Here is a 10,027-nt window from a genome sequence, read left to right on the forward strand (position 1 = left end):
TTATTTCGTCCTTCCTAGTCTATTGGGGAACATTATTCGAATTCATAAAAAACACATAATTTACATTTAATACTCAAAACAGCGCAACCTTTGAATAGACATAGTTTTACTTATCGGGCATCTGCAGACCTCCGGTAGGGCGCATTTTGAAGGTCTTCAAATCAACTTTCATGTGACATTACTTATATCATGCCGCGCAGAGCCGAAATAGTACATTACGTCGCTGTTAATCATGAGCTAATTAATCATGAGCTAGTTAATCATGAGCAAATGAATATCGCCGTTGGTGAAGCTGAAAATTGGGAGAACAAAAAGTTTCGATTAGACCCGATTTATTCAACAATGCTAAAGGTGGGAAGTGGGCGCTAAGCTTAATAATTTCTGTGGATTTATTTATAAATGTACATATTATTTTTAATAAACTCAAACCGTACAATGATGTGATTATGTGAGGTTTTTATCTGCATGAGACAAGTTCAGATGAACGCGGATAGATTCGCTAGCAATTTTTTTACTTTGTTCAACTGAAAATAATTCATTATTTTCTTTTTCATAAACATCAAATAATATGATGAAAATAGTAACTATTTTATTCTTAGTAATTATTTTTTCGTTAACATTTTTATCGATAGAATTTTCATCACTTTCAGACATACTTTCATTATCATTATTTTTCCAAATTTTCATTTGACTTAATTGCGCAGTGGATTCGAAATTTCTATCGTCGTAGATTAAGTCGTAGAGTGACAGAGTCGGAATCACCATTGTATTTTTCGCTAATGTCATGAAATCCTTCTCTTCCTTTGCACGATATCTTCTCTCTTGCTCCTCATCATCATAACCATAGCCATATGGCATGGCTTCCTCCTCACGATAATCAAGATAATCAAATCTTCTCACGTCCTCCTCCTCATCGTAATCATAGCCAAGTGGTATATCTTCCTCCTCATAATAACGATAATCAAACTCCTCGTCGACATAGCTAAATTTATTAGGATCCACAGATTCTTCGAACAACTCGTACTTGGCGAATACTTTTATCATCGTCATTGCATCGCTTCGATTAAGTTCGTATCCTCTTTTCTCAAGTCTCTCGACGACGGCCAATAGGCTACACGCTAGTCTCAATTTTTTGGTATCATATGTCCAATTGATCGGGTTATATCCTGCGTCGAAACAACTCTGAGAGGGAAAAACGAAGCTAGACAGATCTGCACCACGATCCAGGAGTAAATCGACGGTATTCGGCCAGAGATTCCACACGGCCCATTTTAGCGGCGTTTGACCCAACTTATCCCGGACATTGACCTGAATTGTTTGCTGAACGTCATCGATGACCTTGAAGAACAGCACTGGCAAGTCTTCACTGTCTTCGTCCCTCTTGCAAATAATCTGCAAGGCGTTCTGTCTATCCCTGTCAGTCAAATCTGGGTCAGCGCCGTTTCTTAGAAGCAATTCGGCTACCTCTTCGATGTCTTCTTGAACGAATCGCAATGCCAAATGCAATAGTGTTATACCTTCGTTGTCTCGGACGTTGACTTGCACCTTCTGCTGGATTTCGTTGCAAACCTCGAATAACATATTAATATTGCCGCAATCATAAGCGCGATTTCGGCAAATATAGAGTAGAGGTGTCAGTCCATCCTTGTTGACTGAATTCGGGTCGACGCCTCTTCTCAGCAGCAGTAGTGCCACCTCCGTGCGGCCCCAGACTAGAGCCGAATGTAACGGCGAATCATTCATTTTTGGCACGAGGAGATTGGGATCTTGACCGTGCTCGAGAAACAGTTCAACAACGTCATCGAAGCCGTACTCGCAGGCCACGTGGAAATGCGTCAATTCATCTTCGTCGGAGTAATTCACGTCGAACCTATTGTATATTGCGAATAAAGCCAAAATCTCGTAGCGGTCGATGTCTCCGTGTCTGTAGGCATGATGTAGCGGCGTGGCGAGACGAGCCACGGGCTCGCCGTTTTCATCGACGTAGGGCTCGTCTCGGTAGCCACTGCGAATCACAAAGTCTATGAACGTTTCTGCGTTATGAAAGAATCGATTCGTTTTGTTTGTTACGAACTGCGTAAGAAGCCAGTCCATTTTTTTCTTTCCAAAAAGGGCTGCGAGATTAGGGAGTTCGCCCTTCCAATTTTTGATCATGTTGAAAAATTGATGGCGAAATTATTGTTTGTCCTCTTCGATGTCCCAATTCACTTTGACACCCATTCGCATCAATTTTGCCACGTCGTTTTGAATGTCTTGAAATAATTTTCACTTTTTTTTTCACAAAATCCACTAGCTGCAGTCGATACGATTTTTCTCTGCTCGCGCAACGGCGTCGTAAAGCGTACTGAATGTGCGCGAGATCGAACTATGTATGGGTCGTTATTTGGCCGACGAACACGCACGAACGCGCACAGCGCGAGCGAGGCAAGCGGGAGCGAGAGAGACAGAGATATTCATATATACCGCAGACGTTACAAAGGCGGTATGTAGACGCCGCCGCAGAAGCGAGCGAAAAGACTCCTTGGACAAGAGTGACAGCCAATCGCAGCGATCGAATTTAATTCATCATTACAATAATTTAACTTGCGTTAGTTCTTGTTTCTGAGGTTATGAAAATGATCGAGACAATCCACAAATCAAAATTTCAATCGTTATTATGGTAAATTTGGTGGGTAAATTTTCATTAAAAATGTAAAAAAAAGGTTTTTTACTTAAAAACGTTCTGTAATCTTGTAAAAATACTCGGCAAAAAAACTGAAATTCCTAAAAAATAATGATAAAAGTAATTTTTATCTTCACGATGTAATTTCATGTTACAAAATCGCTGCTCAAAATTGTTAGAAATACACGACTATCGTTGAAAAAATATTGAAATAAAACGAAAATATCAACGAAATCGAAAAGTTATTAAACGTTACATTTTCAGTGATTTTCTCCATAGACATTAATCAGAAGTGTAATATCGAATAACTTTTCGTTTTGGTTGGATTATTTTGTAAAATTTTTTACCTTCAAATTCAACATTAGTACATACACTTCTGAGATGGAACTACTTCAATTGTTTCATATTCAATAAAATGTTTACATGTGTATATAAAAATCGTACAACTGTTCTTACACAGCTGATTTTTGTTAACTGTTAACTATATGAGTCTTTTGTTTGTATGTCTATGAGGAAACACCTTTTATTTTTATTTCAATAAAGCAAATTGAATGATTCAATGATTTGAAAAAATGACAATTTTCATATTCTTATGACTTGTCGAAATTTTTATTCTATCCAATGATAATTTATTAGTAATATAAGCACTTGTTTTTTGAGTTTAATTGAAAAAAGCTTCCTCAATGAGGAAGCAAAAATGTTTAGTCATTCAATTAACAAAGAATGCGCTACACAGAGGTATAATATAATCGTAAAATTATTAGATAGAGCTTTTTTATCAACCTTTGCAATTGTTAAATCTTTGCATGCGTCAAATTTGGGAGACTTCTAAGGTTTGTTTTCCTTATGTACTGCATTAATGTGATTTTCGAAACAATTCTTGGTACTAAATAACTCGTGACAAGTCTAACATTCAAATTTTCTCTGTCCATGAGCTGACTTTACGTGAGATTTGAGTACACTAGGATATCCAAATGATTAGTGACAAATATCACACTCAAAGGGTTAACTCCGAAGATGTACTGTTTTGATGTGTTTCTTGAGATAACTATTGCGTCCATATGAGTGATTACAAATCTCACACTCAAAGGGTTTCCTACGAAGGTGTACTAACTCAATATGGGCTGTGAGGTGACTTTTTTGTCCAAATGATTTATTACAAATCTCACACTCGAAAGGTTTGCTCCGATTATGTACTACACTTATATGTCTTTTAAGGTCACTTTTTAGTCCAAATGCTTTGTGACAAAACTGACATTCAAAAGGTTTGTTGCGTTCGTGGACTATACTTGCGTGCTTTTTGAGACCACTTTTTCGTGCAAATGATTCATGACAAATATCACACTCAAAGGATTTACTCCGAAGGTGTACTTCCTTAATATGAACTGTGAGGTAACTTTTTCGTCCAAATGATTTTCGACAAAACTCACACTCAAAGGGTTTCCTACGAAGGTGTACTAACTCAATATGGGCTGTGAGTTGACTTTTTTCTCCAAATGATTTTCGACAAAACTCACACTCAAAGGGTTTGCTCTGATTATGTACTGCACTTATATGTCTTTTTAAACGACTTTTTAGTGCAAATGCTTTGTGACAAAACTGACACTCAAAAGGTTTGCTGCGTTCATGGACTATACTGATGTGAATTTTGAGATTATCTTTTCGTGTAAATGATTCATGACAAATATTACACTCAAAGGGTTTGCTCTGATTATGTACTGCATTCACGTGATTTTTGAGGTCATATTTTCGTCCAAATGATTTGTGACAAATTTCACACTGGAAAGGTTTGATTTTATCATGTACTCGATTCACGTGCGCTTTAAGTACACTTGGTTTTCTAAACGATTTATGACAAATTTCACATTCGTGTGGTCCATTGCCCTTGTGTGTCGTTTTCATTTGTTTCGTTGAAGTCGCTTCTTCTCTGGTAAATTTACAATTACTATCGTAATTGAATCCTTTTTTAATTAAAATTGTGAGTTTTGTCCCATTTAAGTTATTTGTTGGATTTTCTTTCTCTCTAGTAGTTTGGCCGATGGTCGTCAATGAGGGCTTAGGTTCAAGTTTTACATTTTCGGTCTCCAATTCGATCGAAATTTCATCCTGTAACGGCATCGAGTCTTTAAAATTGTTTATAATTTTTTCATGGTGGAAATCCGAATATAATTTCGAAAAATGGACTCACCGATGACTCATTCGAAGATGATTCTTCAGAGTTTTCAGTTTTCACCGAGATCCCCGGATCCACACTCACGTCGGCTACATCTTCGCAATTGTCACGAGGCTCCTCTTTCATCATAGAGTCATTAGTGGGATTAGCCTAAAATTAAAATTGTGTTATAGTTTTTTTATTGTGTAAATCCGAATATAAATTCGAAAGATAGATCTTACCGATGATTCACTCGTCGATGATTCATCAGAGTTTTCAGATTTCACCGAGAACCCCGGATTTTCTTCCTTGACAGTAGTTTGGCAGATGTTCGTTGATGAGGGCTTATGTTCAAGTTTTACATTTTCGGTCTCCAATTCGATGGAAATTTCATCCTGGAACAGAATCGAGTCTTTAAAATTGTTTATAGTTTTTTCATGGTGGAAATCCCGAACATAATTTCGAAAAATGGACTCACCGATGACTCATTCGACGATGATTCTTCAGAGTTTTCAGTTTTCACCAAGAACCCCGGATCAACACTCACGTCGGCTACATCTTCGCAATTGTCACGAGGCTCCTCTTTCATCATAGAGTCATTAGTGGGATTTGCCTAAAATTAAAATTGTGTTATAGTTTTTTAATGATGGATATCGAACATAAATTCCAAAGATAAATCTTACTGATGATTCACTCGTCGATGATTCATCAGATTTTTCAGTTTTCACCGAGAACCCCGGATTTTCCTCCTTTACAGTAGCTTGGCAGATGGTCGTCAATGAGGGCTTAGGTTCAAGTTTTACATTTTCGGTCTCCAATTCGATCGAAATTTCATCCTGTAACAGAATCGAGTCTTTAAAATTGTTTATAGTTTTTTCATGGTGGAAATCCGAACATAATTTCGAAAAATGGACTCACTGATGACTCATTCGTCGATGATTCTTCAGAGATTTCAGTTTTCACCAAGAACCCCGGATCAACACTCTCGTTGGCTACATCTTCCCAATTGTCGCGAGGCTCCCCTTCAACACTAAAGAAACGATCGTTTAAAAATATATCTTTGACATGCATGAAAAAGTGTATACCTAACTAAATCCTTCCTGCTTTCCATTGCTTTGTTAGAATGATTTATCCTTAAATTATTCAAAATTAGATGCCTCGAGTAGCCAACACCTAATCTTATTTTCACCAATAAACTTGAACGGATATTATTGTAAACACAGCAGGAAATGATTAATAGCGACTGAGCGTAAACAGTTTTGTACAACGATAAGTAGCCACTGACTAGTAATTAATATTATACCCAGATCGTAATGAAAATATCATTCACTTAGGCGTACAATTAGTTTACACGAACGGATAATATGTGCGAAGAAACAATAGCGCAAAAAGTATCTTTCGGTTTACTAACCACCGAGAGTATTTAAAAACGTCGAAAAATCAACCAACGTCTCAGGCTTTAGAGGCTGTTAATCCTTCAATGTTTCAACTTATAATTATCCGCATTTTAATTAATAATATACTAAAAATGTAATTTTATAATAAGAAAAGTATTCTTGTCTATGAAAAGCTGTCGATCGTTTTGAAATAACGAAATGAATAAACATTTTGAAAATTTTATATAATATTTCTTAGATACTTTTGTGGTCAGTTAAGGGCTTATTACGCACACAAATTTTTTAGAACTTTTTTTAATTTTTCATTTCGTCCTTCCTAGTCTATTGGGGAACATGATTCGAAATTTCTTTCGTGACATTTGTTTAACTTTTTAATTCTATAGGTATCGTTAAGCAATATTTCAACCACGACCAAAGGACCACCGAAGAGTTGTTGCAATTTACATGAATTACCGGTCGCCATCTGCCTTTTCATTTCTGCATTAGCCAACTTGGCTTCTAACTCCTCGACCTTTTCATTCATCACTCACTATAATGAACACAAACTAACTCGGAAACAAAAGAAAAAAATTTCCAAACTGTTCTTCCTTTAAAATCCGATCTCGGGACCACCGGAATATCTCCTTTCTGCTTCCTGTCCCCTGGTTTGCGTGGCCCAACAGGTTTAGGAGCCTCTTTACAAGGTTGTTCCATCTCAATAGGGCGATCTGGATCTATAATTTCCTCAATTTGAGCTTGTTCCTCTTTCGACGGTACCTCTGGATCATCAAAGAAGCCGTAATCATCGCCTGTGTTTAGGTCTGGATCATTTATTAAGATTTTTCGATCCTTATCGATAATTCTTTTGGCTCCGGTTGTAGAATTCAGAGCTTCTATTTCCTTTCCTCAAGAGCTTGATGACTGCGTGAAACATTTGCGCGTACAAGTACGCGTGGTTGTTCTCAAGTTTTTTATCAACTTGGCCTGGCAACGGAGACCTTATACTTTTATATAGGTAAAAATCTCTCGTTCTCTCATTTCTCGAGAGGCATTAATTGAGAAAAGTTTAATCGCCATGTAGTAGCTGCAGCAGTATATCGCCCCGGCGTATCGACTGGCAATCTGTCCGCGTAAACCTCGAACTCGCAAACTCTGTCTTTTTCTCTCTTACGTACCCTTTAAATACATATATTCTTATATACCTATATTTGGGGAGAAAAAAGGCCTAAGCAAATACATTTACATGGGTGTGTAGCGAGGGAGCACCTACGCCACAGAAGCTGCTGCTGCTGCTGCTGTTGCACCGCTAATTGGACACACCGTGCACATCTCGAGAATTAAACGCCATTCCGCGCGCGCACACACACACACACACACATGTGTATGCGCTATGCAGTGTGCGCCTTGTGCGCGCATCGAACACACCGCGTATACGGTCGAAGAGTCAACTGTGAACTCGCGCGCGTACACGCGATTGTCGTGTTGTTTCTGTTTTGCCGATTATGTTTCGCGTGTATTTCGAGTCTACCATCAATATGAATTTTCTCGCGACATAGTCCGATGTGTTTTTTCGATAAGTATAATACCAAAACAAAGAATAGTTATAATTGATTCATAATTTTCTTTATAATTTGAATGTTATGCGATTATGAGATATTATTTTTCTTTCAATCCAACGTCGAAGAAAAAACTCGAGCGCGTTTTCCGCGTATAATTATATCGGTCGATTAGAATCTAGCCATGAACTTCGTATTGCGTTAATTGATTCATCTTTTGCATGGAAATCGAGCTCGAAAATCGCGAACATTATGTACGTACGAAATACAATCGACCTTCGCGCAACACAAGCTGAAAGAGATCGTTAAGGAATGAACAGTTTCATTATCGCGCGATTCGCGCGAGTTATGGCGCGCAGTTTTTTTCGTTACACTAAAAAAAAAAAAAAACAACAAATCTCGGTTGCACGAAAAAAATTCCCACAAGAAATACGCGCATAACGACGCTCCATAAAACTCGATCGTTTACGGCTGTATATTGGCAGCTTTTTCACTCGTGGAACGAAGAAAACGAAAAGAAACGTCGTTTTCGATGAAAATATAACGAAGCTGTCAGAAGTAGTCGAAAACAAAGTTACGCGTCACATGGACGCGCGGAATATTTGCCTCTAAACCACTGCAATAAGTACGCGTGTACACAACTATACACGCATTCTCCATTACTCGGGGCTAGGCGTGTTCGCTGTCGTCGTTTATGCGCTCGTATGCGCAGTTCTCTCTCTCTCTCTGTGGAGAGAGAACGAGCTCCACTCAATTATTTACCGTTAACATCGTACGCGTATGTATATACGCACTCACGATTATACGATATTTTTCAATGACCAAATAGCCACTGCATGATTTTTTTTTTTTTTTGCCTCTCCGCGCATTATCTATGTCACGCGCGTATTACAGCACGTATAATTATAAGCTCGCGCGCGCGCGCGCACGTGCATTGATTTTTGAGCGAGGCTTTAATCCCCAATAAATATAGCGTTCATTTTTCAATGTGCGCTCGTACACAAGCGCGAGAGTGAGCTAATTATCCGCGCGGTTGTGTATCGCTGTATTTAATAAAGAAAACGCAACGCAACGTAGATATATACTTCTAAATTGTTAAGGCGCCGAAGCGCGGCCCGCGCACCGTTTAAAGCTCGCGCGCGCCTACATAATATATCTTCCGCGCGAGTTAGAGCATGTTATGTACGCATTGTAACGTACATATACAGTACGCGATTATATAGATTTTTGCGGGGGCTTACTCTATTTTTCACGCTCGATAAAGCAATGCCATTTGTATGCATACGATGCGAGTTCGCATCGTGTCCAGCATCGGACGCTTTTGTGGATACAAAAAAATTTGCACGATGATACGGTCGAGCGTATATATACGTATTATATATATTTGGGACGCTGAGCCATTATCATTGATGTATTATATAGGCGTATTGCGCTGAAAAACGAGTATAAACAATACGAGCCATTACTGACTCGGTAAATACTCGAGCCGTGTAGCAGAGAGCCTGGAAATGCCAAGTTGTAAATTTAAGTAGCTTTGACAACTGTTTCTCGAGGAGTTTATAGGTATCTCTCTCTCTCTCTCTCTCTTTCTCTACACACATACGCACACCTATACCGACCGTTAAGTTAGCGCGCGAGTCTTATCGCGCGCGTTTAGCCACTGCACCAATACACACACACACATGCATATATAGAGAGACAGACAGACGTACAGTGTCATGAAAGTGCAGTTATAGCCGCCGAATGACGCGCTTAAAACTATTTGCCGATCGTACTTAATGTAAATGTGTGTGTGTGTGTGTCTCTATGTATTTACGCGTGGGTCGGACGGATTTTTTTCCTCTTCTTCTTCTTTGCGTTATATAGTAGTCGCAAGTCGAAACGATCTCGCGTCAGCTCGAGGCACCGCTACGTGACAAGCTCGAAAAAAGCTACGTATAGCCGTATCCTTGGATTTTGTCTTCGTCATTGCGCTCGGTGTTATAAAGTCTAACTCTATATAATACATAACGCGCAAACATCGAGAGCTTCGAAAAACAGATCCTGATTTTTTTTCCCCTTACTCGGTAATTAATTACCCGCTCGCGAATTCGATCGAAAAATCTTATAAAACGAGAATTTGAGTCGAGTATTTGCGATCGGTAATAATGACGAGAAAAAAAAAAAAATAAATAAAAAAGTGATGACTATTTACGCTCGAATTGCAGAAGTCGCGGTACTTCTTTCCAGGTACGATCACGTATAGCTATATATAGCATAGGCATAGCTGCCGCATGCACAC

At 38.6% G+C, this 10,027-nt stretch overlaps 1 protein-coding gene across 4 annotated transcripts; it reads right to left on the minus strand.

The window, feature by feature from the left end:
* Nucleotides 1-3,300: 3,300 nt before the first annotated feature.
* On the minus strand, nt 3,301-6,070 carry LOC106654147 (zinc finger protein OZF-like). 4 transcript variants are annotated; one of them, XM_023458828.1, is made up of 8 exons: nt 5,900-6,070; nt 5,733-5,844; nt 5,543-5,650; nt 5,293-5,337; nt 5,057-5,209; nt 4,851-4,985; nt 4,267-4,768; nt 3,303-3,918 (listed from the first exon to the last, which is right to left on the minus strand). In XM_023458828.1, the coding sequence occupies exons 1-8, from the start codon at nt 5,923-5,925 to the stop codon at nt 3,668-3,670; spliced, it is 1,332 nt and encodes a 443-aa protein (XP_023314596.1). In that variant the 5' UTR covers nt 5,926-6,070; the 3' UTR covers nt 3,303-3,667. The 4 variants fall into 4 exon arrangements, with proteins under 4 accessions (XP_023314594.1, XP_023314595.1, XP_023314593.1 ...); XM_023458825.1 differs by having other exon boundaries at nt 3,302-4,768; XM_023458826.1 differs by lacking the exon at nt 4,851-4,985 and having other exon boundaries at nt 3,301-4,768.
* Between the last annotated feature and the right edge of the window lie 3,957 nt (nt 6,071-10,027).

Source organism: Trichogramma pretiosum, unplaced genomic scaffold, assembly GCF_000599845.2.
Source record: "Trichogramma pretiosum strain Unisexual culture from Peru unplaced genomic scaffold, Tpre_2.0 scaffold25, whole genome shotgun sequence".
Classification (NCBI taxonomy): Eukaryota; Metazoa; Arthropoda; class Insecta; order Hymenoptera; family Trichogrammatidae; genus Trichogramma; species Trichogramma pretiosum.

Coding starts and splice junctions, on each gene's coding strand:
- LOC106654147 (XM_023458825.1), bottom strand. CDS start 5,925: ATGGAAAGCAGGAAGGATTTAGTTAG. Junction 5,651..5,732: donor CATCGACGAATGAGTCATCA/GTGAGTCCATTT, acceptor ATTCTGTTACAG/GATGAAATTTCGATCGAATT. Junction 5,338..5,542: donor AGGAAAATCCGGGGTTCTCG/GTGAAAACTGAA, acceptor CCGGGGTTCTTG/GTGAAAACTGAAAACTCTGA.